A 21463-nucleotide genomic window follows, 5' to 3' on the forward strand; every position below is an offset into this window, starting at 1 on the left:
TACTGAGTTACGGGCATAGGGTAGATGTGGGCTTCAGTAGGGTGCTCTTTGTAAGGGCTGGTGCAGACTCGATGGGCCGAATGGACGCTTTCTGCACTGTAAATTCTATGATTGTATGATTATGTCACTCTATTGATTAACGTTGTTTAAGGGGTAATTGTAAGTTCTTTTCCTCATGTGCTGTGAAAGATTTTAATAGTGTTTGAGCAATAACGTTTGTTTGAATATACCTTATTCCGATTTATTCGCGCAATCTCTCCCGGAGAGAGGTATTCTTTCCTCACAGTCTTACAGAATTAAATAAAATATTGGGGTTTCTGTCCAGTATCCGAGCCACTGGTGTCTGGCCCAGAACTGCCTAGCTCTGGTCTCCAAGACATATGAGAACCTCTTCTCATCAAGCCCATCGATGCACTCTTAGCGTGTTGAAGATCATGATCAGGTTGCTCTCCCCACACCAGATCTAGAGATGGCCCACTCTAATCGATCGTTCCTGACCGTTAGAAACCTGTCCTGTTCCGTGCTATCTTTCTTCAATTTAATAAAGCCGGGAATGTGCACATATTCCCAATAGGATCTGAGACCGGAACTGTGCACAGTATTCCCAGTGGGATTATGGAGGCTGGAACTGTGCACAGTATTCCCATTGGGGTAGGGAACTGGACTGTGCACAGTATTCCCAATGGGGTAGGGAACTGGATTGTGCGCAGTATTCCCAGTGGGATTTAGAGACCAACAACTGTGCACAGTGCTCCCAGTGGGATTTAGAGACCAACAACTGTGCACAGTATTCACAACAGAATATGGAGCTGGAAAATGCACAGTATTTCTATTGGGATGTGGAGATCGGAACTGTGCACAGTACTCCCAATAGGATATGGAGACCGGAAAGGCGCTCAATATCCCCAGTGCAAAATGGAAACCAGAAACGTGCACAGTCTTCCCAGTGGGATATGGAGACCGGCCCTGTGTCCAGCATTGGGGTCAGTGCCCAGGCAATGTCAGGGGGGCAGTACTAGAGGGCGGGGGGAACATTGCCAGGGGGAGCAGTGCCTGGGGGCAGTGGCCAGAGGATTGTTCTGGGGAGGGCAGTGCCAAGAGTGGGCAGTTTTGGGGTGCGCAGTCCCAGGTCTGGATGGCAATCTCCACAGAAATTCCCACTGGCGTAAACCGCTTTTTGAGACTCCTGTGACAGTGGATGCTCAGTTTGAATGTGTTGAGGATTAGTTCACTGCCCATTACGAATCTGAACCTCAAATGGCAATCCCCCCACCCCAAACCTCCCCTTACCCACAAAGAGATTGGGGAAGCTTCCGAGGAAATGTCACAGCTCAGGCTGAACAATCAGGATAATAAAAGCAAATTACTGCCGATGCTGGAATCAGAAACAAAAACAGGAAATACTGAACAATCTCAAGCTGAGCATTGACAGAGAGTCATCCAGACTCGAAACGTTCGCTCCCTTTTCTCTCCGGAGAAGCTGTCACACCTGCTGAGATTGTCCAGTATTTTCTGTTTTTGTGAATAATCAGGGACTTTATTGGCTTTTGCACAACCCCAAATGACGCACTTAGGGTTACTCACGGACTTGCACGTCTCCGCTCCGATCGGCCGGACCGTCCATCACCACACTGACGATCTGCAGCAGCTCCGTCGGACGGTTTCCACCGGCAATGGTGAAGCCAAAGGTGTTATTGGTCTTGGTGACGGTGGTAAAGACAGACTGACCGAGCATCAGTGACATGTCCGGCACCAAGAGGCTGTCTGTGAGGGAGAGAGAGAGTGAGAGAGGGAGGGACAGAGAGAGAGAGAGAGAGAGAGGGGGAGGGGGAGAGAGAGAGGTGGAGCGGGAGAGAGAGAGGAGGAGGGGGAGAGAGAGCGGGAAGGGAGGGAGGGAGAGAGTGCGGGGGAGGGAGAGAGTGCGGGGGGGAGGGAGGGAGAGAGCGCGGGGGGAGGGAGAGAGCGCGGGGGGAAGGGAGGGAGAGCGCACGGGGGGAGGGAGGGAGAGAGAGAGTGCGGGGGGGAGGGAGGGAGGGAGAGAGAGCGGGGAGGGAGGGAGAGAGCGTGGGGGGTGGGAGGGAGAGAGCACGGGGGGGAGGGAGGGAGAGAGAGAGCGGGGGGAGGGAGAGAGATAGAGCGGGGAAGGAGGGAGAGAGCACGGGGGAGGGAGGGAAAGAGAGCGGGGAGGGAGGGAGATAGCGGGGAGGGAGGGAGAGAGCAGGGAGGGTGGGAGGGAAAAGAGAGAGAGAGAGTGGAGGGAGGGAAGTGAGAGAGAGAGAGGGAAGAGATAGATAGAGAGAGAGAGGAGTGAGGGAAGAGAGAGAGGAGAGAGGGAAGAGAGAGAGGAGAGAGGGAAGAGAGAGAGTGGAGGGAGGGGAGAGAGAGAGAGGAGGGAGGGGGGAAGAGAGAGAGAGAGAGAGGAGGATGGAGGGAGGGAGATAGGGGAAAGGGAGAGCGCAGAGAAGGGGGAGAGAGAGACAGCAGGACAAGAGGGACAGAGGGGGGGAGAGAGGGTGGAAGAGAGGAAGTGAGCGAGATTGGGGGAAGGAGAGAGAGAGAGAGAGAGAACGGGGGATGGAGGGAGGTAGAGAGTGTGGGCGAGGGAGAGAGCACGGAGAGAGGGGGAAGGGAGGAGGTTCAGAAAGAGTGACGGATGGGAGGGAGAGTGAGGATGACCAAAGAGAAGAGGAAGGGTGACAGGAGAGAGAGAGAGAGAGAGAGACAGAAATATTTATAACATCAGAGAGGTTCAGTAAAGTGGAGCAAACGTCGTAGATACTGAGGACAGGACTAGGCTGTGCATCTCAGTGCCGAATGCTGAACATATAAAGTACAGTCTGTGAGTAACCAGCATTAAACACACTCCCCAAATATGATATGTGCAGAAGATAGTTTGTTTTTAACCACCAGTCACTTACCTTTTCCTCTGTTTGACAGGAACTGTTTGTTTTCTTCACTGCGAAAATGAACACAAACACCAAACTGTTAATTTCTTAAGTGAGAAGGTGTGAGATATATCAGTGTTACAGTGACGGGTGTGGGTATATCAGAGTGTTACAGTGAGTGGTGTGGGGTATATCAGTGTTACAGTGAGGGGTGTGGGGTATATCAGTGTTACACTGAGGGGTGTGGGTATATCAGAGTGTTACAGTGAGGGGTGTGGGGAATATCAGTGTTACAGTGAGGGGTGTGGGGTATATCAGTGTTACAGTGACGGGTGTGGGGTATATCAGTGTTACAGTGAGGGGTGTGGGGTATATCAGAGTGTTACAGTGAGGGGTGTGGGGTATATCAGTGTTACAGTGAGGGGTGTGGGGTATATCAGAGTGTTACAGTGAGGGGTGTGGGGTATATCAGTGTTACAGTGAGGGGTGTGGGGTATATCAGTGTTACAGTGAGGGGTGTGGGGTATATCAGAGTGTTACAGTGAGAGGTGTGGGGTATATCAGAGTGTTACAGTGAGGGGTGTGGGGTATATCAGTGTTACAGTGAGGGGTGTGGGGTATATCAGTGTTACAGTGAGGGGTGTGGGGTATATCAGTGTTACAGTGAGGGGTGTGGGGTATATCAGTGTTACAGTGAGGGGTGTGGGGTATATCAGTGTTACAGTGAGGGGTGTGGGGTATATCAGTGTTACAGTGAGGGGTGTGGGGTATATCAGTGTTACAGTGAGGGGTGTGGGGTATATCAGTGTTACAGTGAGGGGTGTGGGGTATATCAGAGTGTTACAGTGAGGGGTGTGGGGTATATCAGTGTTACAGTGAGGTGTGTGGGGTATATCAGTGTTACAGTGAGGGGTGTGGGGTATATCAGAGTGTTACAGTGAGGGGTGTGGGGTATATCAGAGTGTTACAGTGAGGGGTGTGGGGTATATCAGTGTTACACTGAGGGGTGTGGGGTATATCAGTGTTACAGTGAGGGGTGTGGGGTATATCAGTGTTACAGTGAGGGGTGTGGGGTATATCAGTGTTACAGTGAGGGGTGTGGGGTATATCAGTGTTACAGTGAGGGGTGTGGGGTATATCAGTGTTACAGTGAGGGGTGTGGGGTATATCAGAGTGTTACTGTGAGGGGTGTGGGGTATATCAGAGTGTTACAGTGAGGGGTGTGGGGTATATCAGAGTGTTACAGTGAGGGGTGTGGGGTATATCAGAGTGTTACTGTGAGGGGTGTGGGGTATATCAGTGTTACAGTGAGGGGTGTGGGGTATATCAGTGTTACAGTGAGGGGTGTGGGGTATATCAGAGTGTTACTGTGAGGGGTGTGGGGTATATCAGAGTGTTACAGTGAGGGGTGTGGGGTATATCAGTGTCACAGTGAGGGGTGTGGGGTATATCAGTGTTACAGTGAGGGGTGTGGGGTATATCAGTGTTACAGTGAGGTGTGTGGGGTATATCAGTGTTACAGTGAGGGGTGTGGGGTATATCAGAGTGTTACAGTGAGGGGTGTGGGGTATATCAGAGTGTTACAGTGAGGGGTGTGGGGTATATCAGTGTTACACTGAGGGGTGTGGGGTATATCAGTGTTACAGTGAGGGGTGTGGGGTATATCAGTGTTACAGTGAGGGGTGTGGGGTATATCAGTGTTACAGTGAGGGGTGTGGGGTATATCAGTGTTACAGTGAGGGGTGTGGGGTATATCAGTGTTACAGTGAGGGGTGTGGGGTATATCAGAGTGTTACTGTGAGGGGTGTGGGGTATATCAGAGTGTTACAGTGAGGGGTGTGGGGTATATCAGAGTGTTACAGTGAGGGGTGTGGGGTATATCAGAGTGTTACTGTGAGGGGTGTGGGGTATATCAGTGTTACACTGAGGGGTGTGGGGTATATCAGTGTTACAGTGAGGGGTGTGGGGTATATCAGTGTTACAGTGAGGGGTGTGGGGTATATCAGTGTTACAGTGAGGGGTGTGGGGTATATCAGTGTTACAGTGAGGGGTGTGGGGTATATCAGTGTTACAGTGAGGGGTGTGGGGTATATCAGAGTGTTACAGTGAGGGGTGTGGGGTATATCAGTGTTACAGTGAGGTGTGTGGGGTATATCAGTGTTACAGTGAGGGGTGTGGGGTATATCAGAGTGTTACAGTGAGGGGTGTGGGGTATATCAGAGTGTTACAGTGAGGGGTGTGGGGTATATCAGTGTTACACTGAGGGGTGTGGGGTATATCAGTGTTACAGTGAGGGGTGTGGGGTATATCAGTGTTACAGTGAGGGGTGTGGGGTATATCAGTGTTACAGTGAGGGGTGTGGGGTATATCAGTGTTACAGTGAGGGGTGTGGGGTATATCAGTGTTACAGTGAGGGGTGTGGGGTATATCAGAGTGTTACTGTGAGGGGTGTGGGGTATATCAGAGTGTTACAGTGAGGGGTGTGGGGTATATCAGAGTGTTACAGTGAGGGGTGTGGGGTATATCAGAGTGTTACTGTGAGGGGTGTGGGGTATATCAGTGTTACAGTGAGGGGTGTGGGGTATATCAGTGTTACAGTGAGGGGTGTGGGGTATATCAGAGTGTTACTGTGAGGGGTGTGGGGTATATCAGAGTGTTACAGTGAGGGGTGTGGGGTATATCAGTGTCACAGTGAGGGGTGTGGGGTATATCAGTGTTACAGTGAGGGGTGTGGGGTATATCAGTGTTACAGTGAGGTGTGTGGGGTATATCAGTGTTACAGTGAGGGGTGTGGGGTATATCAGAGTGTTACAGTGAGGGGTGTGGGGTATATCAGAGTGTTACAGTGAGGGGTGTGGGGTATATCAGTGTTACACTGAGGGGTGTGGGGTATATCAGTGTTACAGTGAGGGGTGTGGGGTATATCAGTGTTACAGTGAGGGGTGTGGGGTATATCAGTGTTACAGTGAGGGGTGTGGGGTATATCAGTGTTACAGTGAGGGGTGTGGGGTATATCAGTGTTACAGTGAGGGGTGTGGGGTATATCAGAGTGTTACTGTGAGGGGTGTGGGGTATATCAGAGTGTTACAGTGAGGGGTGTGGGGTATATCAGAGTGTTACAGTGAGGGGTGTGGGGTATATCAGAGTGTTACTGTGAGGGGTGTGGGGTATATCAGTGTTACAGTGAGGGGTGTGGGGTATATCAGTGTTACAGTGAGGGGTGTGGGGTATATCAGAGTGTTACTGTGAGGGGTGTGGGGTATATCAGAGTGTTACAGTGAGGGGTGTGGGGTATATCAGTGTCACAGTGAGGGGTGTGGGGTATATCAGTGTTACAGTGAGGGGTGTGGGGTATATCAGTGTTACAGTGAGGGGTGTGGGGTATATCAGTGTTACAGAGAGGGGTGTGGGGTATATCAGTGTTACAGAGAGGGGTGTGGGGTATATTAGAGTGTTACAGGGACGGGTGTGGGGTATATCAGTGTTACAGTGAGGGGTGTGGGGTATATCAGTGTTACAGTGAGGGGCGTGGGGTATATCAGTGTTACAGTGAGGGGTGTGGGGTATATCAGAGTGTTACAGTGAGGGGTGTGGGGTATATCAGAGTGTTACAGTGAGGGGTGTGGGGTATATTAGTGTTACAGTGAGGGGTATGGGGTATATCAGTGTTACAGTGAGGGGTGTGGGGTATATCAGTGTTACAGTGAGGGGTGTGGGGTATATCAGTGTTACAGTGACGGGTGTGGGGTATATCAGAGTGTTACTGTGAGGGGTGTGGGGTATATCAGAGTGTTACAGTGAGGGGTGTGGGGTATATCAGTGTCACAGTGAGGGGTGTGGGGTATATCATTGTTACAGTGAGGGGTGTGGGGTATATCAGTGTTACAGTGAGGGGTGTGAGGTATATCAGTGTTACAGTGAGGGGTGCGGGGTATATCAGTGTTACAGTGAAGGGTGTGGGGTATATCAGTGGTACAGTGAGGGGTGTGGGGTATATCAGAGTGTTACACTGAGGGGTGTGGGGTATATCAGAGTGTTACAGTGAGGGGTGTGGGGTATATCAGTGTTACAGTGAGGGGTGTGGGGTATATCAGTGTTACAGTGAGGGGTGCGGGGTATATCAGTGTTACAGTGAAGGGTGTGGGGTATATCAGAGTGTTACAGTGAGGGCTGTGGGGTATATCAGATTGTTACAGTGAGAGGCAAGTGGTATATCAGAGTGTTACAGTGAGGGATGTGGGGTATATCACTGTTACTGTGAGGGGTGTGGGCTATATCTGAGTGCTACAGTGAGGGGTGTGGGGAATATCAGAGTGTTACAGTGAGGGGTGTGGGGTATATCAGAGTGTTACTGTGAGGGGTGTGGGGTATATCAGAGTGTTACAGTGAGGGGTGTGGGGTATATCAGAGTGTTACAGTGAGGGTTGTGGAGTATATCCGAGTGTTACAGTGAGGGGTGTCGGTATTATCAGAGTGTTGCAGTGAGGGATGTGGCGTATGTAAGAGTGTTACAGTGAGGGATGTGGGTAATATCAGAGTGTTAGAGTGAGGGGTGTGGGATATATCAGAGAGTTACTGTGAAGGGTGTGGGGTATATCAGTGTGTTACAGTGAGAGATGTGGGGTATATCAGAGTGTTACAGTGAGGGGTGTGGGATATATCAGAGTGTTACTGTGAAGGGTGTGGGGTATATCAGTGTGTTACATTGAGAGATGTGGGATATATCAGAGTGTTACAGTGAGGGGTGTGGGGTATATCAGAGTATTACAGTGAAGGGTGTGGGTTATATCAGAGTGTTACAGTGAGGGCTGTGGGGTATATCAGTGTTACAGTGAGGGGTGTGGGGTATATCAGAGTGTTACAGTGACGGGTGTGGAGTATATCAGAGTGTTACAGTGAGGGGTGTGGGGTATATCAGTGTTACAGTGAGGGGTGTGGGGTATATCAGTGTTACAGTGAGGGGTGTGGGGTATATCAGTGTTACAGTGAGGGGTGTGGGGTATATCAGTGTTACAGTGAGGGGTGTGGGGTATATCAGAGTGTTACACTGAGGGGTGTGGGGTATATCAGAGTGTTACAGTGAGGGGTGTGGGGTATATCAGTGTTACAGTGAGGGGTGTGGGGTATATCAGTGTTACAGTGAGGGGTGCGGGGTATATCAGTGTTACAGTGAAGGGTGTGGTGTATATCAGTGTTACAGTGAGGGGTGTGGGGTATATCAGAGTGTTACAGTGAGGGCTGTGGGGTATATCAGATTGTTACAGTGAGAGGCGAGGGGTATATCAGAGTGTTACAGTGAGGGATGTGGGGTATATCACTGTTACTGTGAGGGGTGTGGGCTATATCTGAGTGTTACAGTGAGGGGTGTGGGGAATATCAGAGTGTTACAGTGAGGGGTGTGGGGTATATCAGAGTGTTACTGTGAGGGGTGTGGGGTATATCAGAGGGTTACAGTGAGGGGTGTGGGGTATATCAGAGTGTTACAGTGAGGGTTGTGGAGTATATCAGAGTGTTACAGTGAGGGGTGCGGGGTATATCCGAGTGTTACAGTGAGGGGTGTGGGGTATATCAGAGTGTTACAGTGAGGGGTGTGGAGTATATCAGAGTGTTACAGTGAGGGGTGTGGGGTATATCAGAGTGTTACTGTGAGGAGTGTGGGGTATATCAGAGTGTTACAGTGAGGGGTGTGGGGTATATCAGAGTTACAGTGAGAGGTGTGGGGTATATCCGAGTGTTACAGTGAGGGGTGTCGGGTATATCAGAGTGTTGCAGTGAGGGATGTGGCGTATGTCAGAGTGTTACAGTGAGGGGTGTGGGTAATATCAGAGTGTTAGAGTGAGGGGTGTGGGATATATCAGAGAGTTACTGTGAAGGGTGTGGGTTATATCAGAGTGTTACAGTGAGGGCTGTGGGGTATATCAGAGTGTTACAGTGAGGGGTGTGGGGTATATCAGAGTGTTACAGTGAGGGTTGTGGGGTATATCAGAGTGTTACAGTGACGGGTGTGGAGTATATCAGAGTGTTACAGTGAGGGGTGTGGGGTATATCAGAGTGTTACAGTGAGGGGTGTGGTGTATATCAGAGTATTACAGTGAGGATGTGGGGTATATCAGAGTGTTACAGTGAGGGCTGTGGGGTATATCAGAGTGTTACAGTGAGAGGCGAGGGGTATATCAGAGTGTTACAGTGAGGGATGTGGGGTATATCACTGTTACTGTGAGGGGTGTGGGCTATATCTGAGTGTTACAGTGAGGGGTGTGGGGTATATCAGAGTGTTACAGTGAGGGGTGTGGGGTATATCAGAGTGTTACTGTGAGGGGGATATCAGTGTTAGTGAGGGGTGTGGGGTATATCAGTGTATTACAGTGCGGGGTGTGGGGTATATCAGAGTGTTACAGTGAGTGGTGTGGGGTATATCAGAGTGTTACAGTGAGGGGTGTGGGATATATCAGTGTTACTGTGAGGGGTGTGGGGTATATCAGTGTTACAGTGAGGGGTGTGGGGAATATCAGAGTGTTACTGTGAGGGGTGTGGGGCATATCAGTGTTACAGTGAGGGTGTGGGATATATCAGTGTTACAGTGAGGGGTGTGGGGCATATCAGTGTTACTGTGATGGGTGTGGGGTATATCAGAGTGTTACAGTGAGGGGTGTGGGGTATATCAGAGTTACAGTGAGAGGTGTGGGGTATATCAGTGTTACTGTGATGGGTGTGGGGTATATCAGAGTGTTACAGTGAGGGGTGTCGGATATATCAGAGTGTTACAATGAGGGATGTGGCGTATGTCAGAGTGTTACAGTGAGGGGTGTGGGTAATATCAGAGTGTTAGAGTGAGGGGTGTGGGATATATCAGAGTGTTACTGTGAAGGGTGTGGGGTATATCAGTGTGTTACAGTGAGGGGTGTGGGGTATATCAGAGTGTTACAGTGAGGGGTGTGGAGTATATCAGAGTGTTACAGTGAGGGGTGTGGGATATATCAGAGTTTTACAGTGAGGGGTGTGGGGTATATCAGAGTTACAGTGAGAGGTAAGGGGTATATCCGAGTGTTACAGTGAGGGGTGTCGGGTATATCAGAGTGTTCCAGTGAGGGATGTGGCGTATGTCAGAGTGTTACAGTGAGGGGTGTGGGTAATATCAGTGTGTTAGAGTGAGGGGTGTGGGATATATCAGAGTGTTACTGTGAAGGGTATGGGGTATATCAGTGTGTTACAGTGAGAGATGTGGGGTATATCAGAGTGTTACAGTGAGGGGTGTGGGATATATCAGAGTGTTACTGTGAAGGGTGTGGGGTATATCAGTGTGTTACAGTGAGAGATGTGGGATATATCAGAGTGTTACACTGAGGGGTGTGGGGTATATCAGAGTATTACAGTGAAGGGTGTGCGGTATATCAGAGTGTTACAGTGAGGGCTGTGGGGTATATCAGAGTGTTAAAGTGAGGGGTGTGGGGTATATCAGAGTGTTACAGTGACGGGTGTGGAGTATATCAGAGTGTTACAGTGAGGGGTGTGGGGTATATCAGAGTGTTACAGTGAGGGGTGTGGGGTATATCAGAGTATTACAGTGAGGATGTGGGGTATATCAGAGTGTTACAGTGAGGGCTGTGGGGTATATCAGAGTGTTACAGTGAGAGGCGAGGGGTATATCAGAGTGTTACAGTGAGGGATGTGGGGTATATCACTGTTACTGTGAGGGGTGTGGGCTATATCTGAGTGTTACAGTGAGGGGTGTGGGGTATATCAGAGTGTTACAGTGAGGTGTGTGGGGTATATCTGAGTTACAGTGAGAGGTGTGGGGTATATCCGAGTGTTACAGTGAGGGGTGTCGGGTATATCAGAGTGTTGCAGTGAGGGATGTGGCGTATGTAAGAGTGTTACAGTGAGGGGTGTGGGTAATATCAGAGTGTTACAGTGAGGGGTGTGGGGTATATCAGAGTGTTACAGTGAGGGGTGTGGGGTATATCAGTGTTACAGTGAGGGGTGTGGGGTATATCAGTGTTACAGTGAGGGGTGTGGGGTATATCAGTGTTACAGTGAGGGGTGTGGGGTATATCAGAGTGTTACAGTGAGGGGTGTGGGGTATATCAGTGTTACAGTGAGGGGTGTGGGGTATATCAGTGTTACAGTGAGGGGTGTGGGGTATATCAGAGTGTTACAGTGAGGGGTGTGGGGTATATCAGAGTGTTACAGTGAGGGGTGTGGGGTATATCAGTGTTACAGTGAGGGGTGTGGGGTATATCAGTGTTACTGTGAGGGGTGTGGGGTATATCAGTGTTACAGTGAGGGGTGTGGGGTATATCAGTGTTACAGTGAGGGGTGTGGGGTATATCAGTGTTACAGTGAGGGGTGTGGGGTATATCAGTGTTACAGTGAGGGGTGTGGGGTATATCAGTGTTACAGTGAGGGGTGTGGGGTATATCAGTGTTACAGTGAGGGGTGTGGGGTATATCAGAGTGTTACAGTGAGGGGTGTGGGGTATATCAGTGTTACAGTGAGGGGTGTGGGGTATATCAGTGTTACAGTGAGGGGTGTGGGGTATATCAGAGTGTTACAGTGAGGGGTGTGGGGTATATCAGAGTGTTACAGTGAGGGGTGTGGGGTATATCAGTGTTACACTGAGGGGTGTGGGGTATATCAGTGTTACAGTGAGGGGTGTGGGGTATATCAGTGTTACAGTGAGGGGTGTGGGGTATATCAGTGTTACAGTGAGGGGTGTGGGGTATATCAGTGTTACAGTGAGGGGTGTGGGGTATATCAGTGTTACAGTGAGGGGTGTGGGGTATATCAGAGTGTTACTGTGAGGGGTGTGGGGTATATCAGAGTGTTACAGTGAGGGGTGTGGGGTATATCAGAGTGTTACAGTGAGGGGTGTGGGGTATATCAGAGTGTTACTGTGAGGGGTGTGGGGTATATCAGTGTTACAGTGAGGGGTGTGGGGTATATCAGTGTTACAGTGAGGGGTGTGGGGTATATCAGAGTGTTACTGTGAGGGGTGTGGGGTATATCAGAGTGTTACAGTGAGGGGTGTGGGGTATATCAGTGTCACAGTGAGGGGTGTGGGGTATATCAGTGTTACAGTGAGGGGTGTGGGGTATATCAGTGTTACAGTGAGGGGTGTGGGGTATATCAGTGTTACAGAGAGGGGTGTGGGGTATATCAGTGTTACAGAGAGGGGTGTGGGGTATATTAGAGTGTTACAGGGACGGGTGTGGGGTATATCAGTGTTACAGTGAGGGGTGTGGGGTATATCAGTGTTACAGTGAGGGGCGTGGGGTATATCAGTGTTACAGTGAGGGGTGTGGGGTATATCAGAGTGTTACAGTGAGGGGTGTGGGGTATATCAGAGTGTTACAGTGAGGGGTGTGGGGTATATCAGTGTTACAGTGAAGGGTATGGGGTATATCAGTGTTACAGTGAGGGGTGTGGGGTATATCAGTGTTACAGTGAGGGGTGTGGGGTATATCAGTGTTACAGTGACGGGTGTGGGGTATATCAGAGTGTTACTGTGAGGGGTGTGGGGTATATCAGAGTGTTACAGTGAGGGGTGTGGGGTATATCAGTGTCACAGTGAGGGGTGTGGGGTATATCAGTGTTACAGTGAGGGGTGTGAGGTATATCAGTGTTACAGTGAGGGGTGCGGGGTATATCAGTGTTACAGTGAAGGGTGTGGGGTATATCAGTGGTACAGTGAGGGGTGTGGGGTATATCAGAGTGTTACACTGAGGGGTGTGGGGTATATCAGAGTGTTACAGTGAGGGGTATGGGGTATATCAGTGTTACAGTGAGGGGTGTGGGGTATATCAGTGTTACAGTGAGGGGTGCGGGGTATATCAGTGTTACAGTGAAGGGTGTGGGGTATATCAGAGTGTTACAGTGAGGGCTGTGGGGTATATCAGATTGTTACAGTGAGAGGCGAGTGGTATATCAGAGTGTTACAGTGAGGGATGTGGGGTATATCACTGTTACTGTGAGGGGTGTGGGCTATATCTGAGTGCTACAGTGAGGGGTGTGGGGAATATCAGAGTGTTACAGTGAGGGGTGTGGGGTATATCAGAGTGTTACTGTGAGGGGTGTGGGGTATATCAGAGTGTTACAGTGAGGGGTGTGGGGTATATCAGAGTGTTACAGTGAGGGTTGTGGAGTATATCCGAGTGTTACAGTGAGGGGTGTCGGTATTATCAGAGTGTTGCAGTGAGGGATGTGGCGTATGTAAGAGTGTTACAGTGAGGGATGTGGGTAATATCAGAGTGTTAGAGTGAGGGGTGTGGGATATATCAGAGAGTTACTGTGAAGGGTGTGGGGTATATCAGTGTGTTACAGTGAGAGATGTGGGGTATATCAGAGTGTTACAGTGAGGGGTGTGGGGTATATCAGTGTTACAGTGAGGGGTGTGGGGTATATCAGTGTTACAGTGAGGGGTGTGGGGTATATCAGTGTTACAGTGAGGGGTGGGGGGTATATCAGAGTGTTACACTGAGGGGTGTGGGGTATATCAGAGTGTTACAGTGAGGGGTGTGGGGTATATCAGTGTTACAGTGAGGGGTGTGGGGTATATCAGTGTTACAGTGAGGGGTGCGGGGTATATCAGTGTTACAGTGAAGGGTGTGGGGTATATCAGTGTTACAGTGAGGGGTGTGGGGTATATCAGAGTGTTACAGTGAGGGCTGTGGGGTATATCAGATTGTTACAGTGAGAGGCGAGGGGTATATCAGAGTGTTACAGTGAGGGATGTGGGGTATATCACTGTTACTGTGAGGGGTGTGGGCTATATCTGAGTGTTACAGTGAGGGGTGTGGGGAATATCAGAGTGTTACAGTGAGGGGTGTGGGGTATATCAGAGTGTTACTGTGAGGGGTGTGGGGTATATCAGAGGGTTACAGTGAGGGGTGTGGGGTATATCAGAGTGTTACAGTGAGGGTTGTGGAGTATATCAGAGTGTTACAGTGAGGGGTGCGGGGTATGTCCGAGTGTTACAGTGAGGGGTGTGGGGTATATCAGAGTGTTACAGTGAGGGGTGTGGAGTATATCAGAGTGTTACAGTGAGGGGTGTGGGGTATATCAGAGTGTTACTGTGAGGAGTGTGGGGTATATCAGAGTGTCACAGTGAGGGGTGTGGGGTATATCAGAGTTACAGTGAGAGGTGTGGGGTATATCCGAGTGTTACAGTGAGGGGTGTCGGGTATATCAGAGTGTTGCAGTGAGGGATGTGGCGTATGTCAGAGTGTTACAGTGAGGGGTGTGGGTAATATCAGAGTGTTAGAGTGAGGGGTGTGGGATATATCAGAGAGTTACTGTGAAGGGTGTGGGTTATATCAGAGTGTTACAGTGAGGGCTGTGGGGTATATCAGAGTGTTACAGTGAGGGGTGTGGGGTATATCAGAGTGTTACAGTGAGGGTTGTGGGGTATATCAGAGTGTTACAGTGACGGGTGTGGAGTATATCAGAGTGTTACAGTGAGGGGTGTGGGGTATATCAGAGTGTTACAGTGAGGGGTGTGGTGTATATCAGAGTATTACAGTGAGGATGTGGGGTATATCAGAGTGTTACAGTGAGGGCTGTGGGGTATATCAGAGTGTTACAGTGAGAGGCGAGGGGTATATCAGAGTGTTACAGTGAGGGATGTGGGTTATATCACTGTTACTGTGAGGGGTGTGGGCTATATCTGAGTGTTACAGTGAGGGGTGTGGGGTATATCAGAGTGTTACAGTGAGGGGTGTGGGGTATATCAGAGTGTTACAGTGACGGGTGTGGAGTATATCAGAGTGTTACAGTGAGGGGTGTGGGGTATATCAGTGTTACAGTGAGGGGTATGGGGTATATCAGCGTTACAGTGAGGGGTGTGGGGTATATCAGTGTTACAGTGAGGGGTGTGGGGTAAATCAGTGTTACAGTGACGGGTGTGGGGTATATCAGAGTGTTACTGTGAGGGGTGTGGGGTATATCAGAGTGTTACAGTGAGGGGTGTGGGGTATATCAGTGTCACAGTGAGGGGTGTGGGGTATATCAGTGTTACAGTGAGGGGTGTGGGGTATATCAGTGTTACAGTGAGGGGTGTGGGGTATATCAGTGTTACAGTGAGGGGTGTGGGGTATATCAGAGTGTTACACTGAGGGGTGTGGGGTATATCAGAGTGTTACAGTGAGGGGTGTGGGGTATATCAGTGTTACAGTGAGGGGTGTGGGGTATATCAGTGTTACAGTGAGGGGTGCGGGGTATATCAGTGTTACAGTGAAGGGTGTGGGGTATATCAGTGTTACAGTGAGGGGTGTGGGGTATATCAGAGTGTTACAGTGAGGGCTGTGGGGTATATCAGATTGTTACAGTGAGAGGCGAGGGGTATATCAGAGTGTTACAGTGAGGGATGTGGGGTATATCACTGTTACTGTGAGGGGTGTGGGCTATATCTGAGTGTTACAGTGAGGGGTGTGGGGAATATCAGAGTGTTACAGTGAGGGGTGTGGGGTATATCAGAGTGTTACTGTGAGGGGTGTGGGGTATATCAGAGGGTTACAGTGAGGGGTGTGGGGTATATCAGAGTGTTGCAGTGAGGGTTGTGGAGTATATCAGAGTGTTACAGTGAGGGGTGCGGGGTATATCCGAGTGTTACAGTGAGGGGTGTGGGGTATATCAGAGTGTTACAGTGAGGGGTGTGGAGTATATCAGAGTGTTACAGTGAGGGGTGTGGGGTATATCAGAGTGTTACTGTGAGGAGTGTGGGGTATATCAGAGTGTTACAGTGAGGGGTGTGGGGTATATCAGAGTTACAGTGAGAGGTGTGGGGTATATCCGAGTGTTACAGTGAGGGGTATCGGGTATATCAGAGTGTTGCAGTGAGGGATGTGGCGTATGTCAGAGTGTTACAGTGAGGGGTGTGGGTAATATCAGAGTGTTAGAGTGAGGGGTGTGGGATATATCAGAGAGTTACTGTGAAGGGTGTGGGTTATATCAGAGTGTTACAGTGAGGGCTGTGGGGTATATCAGAGTGTTACAGTGAGGGGTGTGGGGTATATCAGAGTGTTACAGTGAGGGTTGTGGGGTGTATCAGAGTGTTACAGTGACGGGTGTGGAGTATATCAGAGTGTTACAGTGAGGGGTGTGGGGTATATCAGAGTGTTACAGTGAGGGCTGTGGGGTATATCAGAGTGTTACAGTGAGAGGCGAGGGGTATATCAGAGTGTTACAGTGAGGGACGTGGGGTATATCACTGTTACTGTGAGGGGTGTGGGCTATATCTGAGTGTTACAGTGAGGGGTGTGGGGTATATCAGAGTGTTACAGTGAGGGGTGTGGGGTATATCAGAGTGTTACTGTGAGGGGGATATCAGTGTTAGTGAGGGGTGTGGGGTATATCAGTGTATTACAGTGCGGGGTGTGGGGTATATCAGAGTGTTACAGTGAGGGGTGTGGGGTATATCAGAGTGTTACAGTGAGGGGTGTGGGATATATCAGTGTTACTGTGAGGGGTGTGGGGCATATCAGTGTTACTGTGAGGGGTGTGGGGAATATCAGAGTGTTACTGTGAGGGGTGTGGGGCATATCAGTGTTACAGTGAGGGTGTGGGATATATCAGTGTTACAGTGAGGGGTGTGGGGCATATCAGTGTTACTGTGATGGGTGTGGGGTATATCAGAGTGTTACAGTGAGGGGTGTGGGGTATATCAGAGTTACAGTGAGAGGTGTGGGGTATATCCGAGTGTTACAGTGAGGGGTGTCGGATATATCAGAGTGTTACAATGAGGGATGTGGCGTATGTCAGAGTGTTACAGTGAGGGGTGTGGGTAATATCAGAGTGTTAGAGTGAGGGGTGTGGGATATATCAGAGTGTTACTGTGAAGGGTGTGGGGTATATCAGTGTGCTACAGTGAGGGGTGTGGGGTATATCAGAGTGTTACAGTGAGGGGTGTGGAGTATATCAGAGTGTTACAGTGAGGGGTGTGGGATATATCAGAGTGTTACAGTGAGGGGTGTGGGGTATATCAGAGTTACAGTGAGAGGTGTGGGGTATATCCGAGTGTTACAGTGAGGGGTGTCGGGTATATCAGAGTGTTCCAGTGAGGGATGTGGCGTATGTCAGAGTGTTACAGTGAGGAGTGTGGGTAATATCAGAGTGTTAGAGTGAGGGGTGTGGGATATATCAGAGTGTTACTGTGAAGGGTATGGGGTATATCAGTGTGTTACAGTGAGAGATGTGGGGTATATCAGAGTGTTACAGTGAGGGGTGTGGGATATATCAGAGTGTTACTGTGAAGGGTGTGGGGTAGATCAGTGTGTTACAGTGAGAGATGTGGGATATATCATAGTGTTACAGTGAGGGGTGTGGGGTATATCAGAGTATTACAGTGAAGGGTGTGCGGTATATCAGAGTGTTACAGTGAGGGCTGTGGGGTATATCAGAGTGTTAAAGTGAGGGGTGTGGGATATATCAGAGTGTTACAGTGACGGGTGTGGAGTATATCAGAGTGTTACAGTGAGGGGTGTGGGGTATATCAGAGTGTTACAGTGAGGGGTGTGGGCTATATCAGAGTATTACAGTGAGGATGTGGGGTATATCAGAGTGTTACAGTGAGGGCTGTGGGGTATATCAGAGTGTTACAGTGAGAGGCGAGGGGTATATCAGAGTGTTACAGTGAGGGATGTGGGGTATATCACTGTTACTGTGAGGGGTGTGGGCTATATCTGAGTGTTACAGTGAGGGGTGTGGGGTATATCAGAGTGTTACAGTGAGGTGTGTGGGGTATATCAGAGTTACAGTGAGAGGTGTGGGGTATATCCGAGTGTTACAGTGAGGGGTGTCGGGTATATCAGAGTGTTGCAGTGAGGGATGTGGCGTATGTAAGAGTGTTACAGTGAGGGGTGTGGGTAATATCAGAGTGTTAGAGTGAGGGGTGTGGGATATATCAGAGTGTTACTGTGAAGGGTGTGGGGTATAACAGTGTGTTACAGTGAGAGATGTGGGGTATATCAGAGTGTTACAGTGAGGGGTGTGGGATATATCAGAGTGTTACTGTGAAGGGTGTGGGGTATGTCAGTGTGTTACAGGGAGAGATGTGGGATATATCAGAGTGTTACAGTGAGGGGTGTGGGGTATATCAGAGTATTACAGTGAAGGGTGTGGGGTATATCAGAGTGTTACAGTGAGGGGTGTGGGGTATATCAGAGTGTTACAGTGAGGGGTGTGGGGTATATCAGAGTGTTACAGTGACAGGTGTGGAGTATATCAGAGTGTTACAGTGAGGGGTGTGGGGTATATCAGAGTGTTACAGTGACAGGTGTGGTGTATATCAGAGTATTACAGTGAGGATGTGGGGTATATCAGAGTGTTACAGTGAGGGCTGTGGGGTATATCAGAGTGTTACAGTGAGAGGCGAGGGGTATATCAGAGTGTTACAGTGAGGGATGTGGGGTATATCACTGTTACTGTGAGGGCTGTGGGCTATATCTGAGTGTTACAGTGAGGGGTGTGGAGTATAGCAGAGTGTTACAGTGAGGGGTGTGGGGTACATCAGAGTGTTACAGTGAGGGGTGTGGGGTATATCAGAGTGTTACAGTGAGGGGGATATCAGTGTTAGTGAGGGGTGTGGGGTATATCAGTGTATTACAGTGCGGGGTGTGGGGTATATCAGAGTGTTACAGTGAGGGATGTGGGGTATATCAGAGTGTTACAGTGAGGGGTGTGGGATATATCAGTGTTACTGTGAGGGGTGTGGGGTATATCAGTGTTACAGTGAGGGGTGTGGGGAATATCAGAGTGTTACTGTGAGTGGTGTGGGGCATATCAGTGTTACAGTGAGGGGTGTGGGGCATATCAGTGTTACTGTGATGGGTGTGGGGTATATCAGAGTGTTACTGTGAGGGGGATATCAGTGTTAGTGAGGGGTGTGGGGTATATCAGTGTATTACAGTGAGGGGTGTGGAGTATAACAGTGTTACAGTGAGGGGTGTGGGGTATATCAGAGTGTTACAGTGAGAGGCGAGGGGTATATCAGAGTGTTACAGTGAGGGATGTGGGGTATATCACTGTTACTGTGAGGGGTGTGGGCTATATCTGAGTGTTACAGTGAGGGGTGTGGGGTATATCAGAGTGTTACAGTGAGGTGTGTGGGGTATATCAGAGTTACAGTGAGAGGTGTGGGGTATATCCGAGTGTTACAGTGAGGGGTGTCGGGTATATCAGAGTGTTGCAGTGAGGGATGTGGCGTATGTAAGAGTGTTACAGTGAGGGGTGTGGGTAATATCAGAGTGTTAGAGTGAGGGGTGTGGGATATATCAGAGTGTTACTGTGAAGGGTGTGGGGTATAACAGTGTGTTACAGTGAGAGATGTGGGGTATATCAGAGTGTTACAGTGAGGGGTGTGGGGTATATCAGAGTGTTACTGTGAAGGGTGTGGGGTATGTCAGTGTGTTACAGTGAGAGATGTGGGATATATCAGAGTGTTACAGTGAGGGGTGTGGGGTATATCAGAGTATTACAGTGAAGGGTGTGGGGTATATCAGAGTGTTACAGTGAGGGGTGTGGGGTATATCAGAGTGTTACAGTGAGGGGTGTGGGGTATATCAGAGTGTTACAGTGACAGGTGTGGAGTATATCAGAGTGTTACAGTGAGGGGTGTGGGGTATATCAGAGTGTTACAGTGACAGGTGTGGTGTATATCAGAGTATTACAGTGAGGATGTGGGGTATATCAGAGTGTTACAGTGAGGGCTGTGGGGTATATCAGAGTGTTACAGTGAGAGGCGAGGGGTATATCAGAGTGTTACAGTGAGGGATGTGGGGTATATCACTGTTACTGTGAGGGCTGTGGGCTATATCTGAGTGTTACAGTGAGGGGTGTGGAGTATAGCAGAGTGTTACAGTGAGGGGTGTGGGGTATATCAGAGTGTTACAGTGAGGGGTGTGGGGTATATCAGAGTGTTACAGTGAGGGGGATATCAGTGTTAGTGAGGGGTGTGGGGTATATCAGTGTATTACAGTGCGGGGTGTGGGGTATATCAGAGTGTTACAATGAGGGATGTGGGGTATATCAGAGTGTTACAGTGAGGGGTGTGGGATATATCAGTGTTACTGTGAGGGGTGTGGGGTATATCAGTGTTACAGTGAGGGGTGTGGGGAATATCAGAGTGTTACTGTGAGGGGTGTGGGGCATATCAGTGTTACAGTGAGGGTGTGGGATATATCAGTGTTACAGTGAGGGGTGTGGGGCATATCAGTGTTACTGTGATGGGTGTGGGGTATATCAGAGTGTTACTGTGAGGGGGATATCAGTGTTAGTGAGGGGTGTGGGGTATATCAGTGTATTACAGTGAGGGGTGTGGAGTATAACAGTGTTACAGTGAGGGGTGTGGGGTATATCAGAGTGTTACAGTGAGGGGTGTGGAGTATATCAGAGTGTTACTGTGATGGGTGTTGGGTATCAACGAGTGTTACAGTGAGGGATGTGGGGTATATCAGAGTGTTACTGTGAGGGGTAGGGGGTATATCAGAGTGTTACAGTGAGGGGTGTGGGGTATATCAGAGTGTTACTGTGAGGGGGCTATCAGTGTTACAGTGAGGTGTCTATCACAGTATTACAGTGAGAGGTGTGGAGTATATCAGTCAGTTTCAGTGAGGGGTGTGGGGTATATCAGAGTGCTACAGTGTGGGGTGTGGGATATATCAGAATGTTACTGTGAGGGGTGTGGAATATATCAGTGTTACAGTGAGGAATTTGGGATATATCAGAGTGTTACTGTGAGGGGTGTGGGGTATATTAGTGTTACAGTGAGGGGTGTGGGGTATATCAGAGTGTTACAGTGAGGGATGTGGGGTATATCACTGTTACTGTGAGGGGTGTGGGCTATATCTGAGTGTTACAGTGAGGGGTGTGGGGTATATCAGAGTGTTACAGTGAGGTGTGTGGGGTATATCAGAGTTACAGTGAGAGGTGTGGGGTATATCCGAGTGTTACAGTGAGGGGTGTGGGGTATATCAGAGTGTTGCAGTGAGGGATGTGGGATATATCAGTGTTACAGTGAGGGGTGTGGGTAATATCAGAGTGTTAGAGTGAGGGGTGTGGGATATATCAGAGTGTTACTGTGAGGGGTGTGGGGTATATCAGAGTGTTACAGTGAGGGGTGTGGGATATATCAGAGTTCCAGTGAGGGGTGTTGGGTATATCAAAGTGTTACAGTGAGGGGTGTGGGATATATCAGAGTTCCAGTGAGGGGTGTGGGGTATATCAGAGTGTTACAGTGAGGGGTGTGGGTATATCAGTGTGTTACAGTGAGGGGTGTGGGATATATCAGTGTTACAGTGAGGGGTGTGAGTTATATCAGAGTGTTACTGTGAGTGGTATATCAGAGTGTTACAGTGAGGGGTGTGGGGTACATCAGTGTTACAGTGAGGGGTGTGGGGTGAATCAGAGTGTTACAGTGAGGGGTGTGGGATATATCAGAGTGTTACAGTGAGGGATGTGGGATATATCAGTGTTACAGTGAGGGGTGTGGGGTATAACAGTGTGTTACAGTGATGGCTGTGGGATATATCAGTGTTACAGTGAGGGGTGTGGGGTATATCAGTGTTACAGTGAGGGGTGTGGGGTAT

General features: G+C 49.4%; 1 protein-coding gene across 1 annotated transcript in view; it reads right to left on the minus strand.

The window, feature by feature from the left end:
* The window catches only part of LOC140399459 (membrane-associated guanylate kinase, WW and PDZ domain-containing protein 3-like), a 259100-nt gene that overhangs the window by 148423 nt on the left and 89214 nt on the right, over positions 1-21463 (minus strand). The window contains exons 7-8 of the mRNA XM_072489036.1: positions 2919-2956; positions 1585-1764 (exon numbers count right to left, since the gene is read on the minus strand). Of these exons, the coding sequence (XP_072345137.1) occupies positions 1585-1764; positions 2919-2956 (218 nt within the window). The remainder of the gene's footprint in view (positions 1-1584; positions 1765-2918; positions 2957-21463) is intronic.

The sequence above is a fragment of the Scyliorhinus torazame genome, chromosome 22 (genome assembly GCF_047496885.1).
Source record: "Scyliorhinus torazame isolate Kashiwa2021f chromosome 22, sScyTor2.1, whole genome shotgun sequence".
Classification (NCBI taxonomy): Eukaryota; Metazoa; Chordata; class Chondrichthyes; order Carcharhiniformes; family Scyliorhinidae; genus Scyliorhinus; species Scyliorhinus torazame.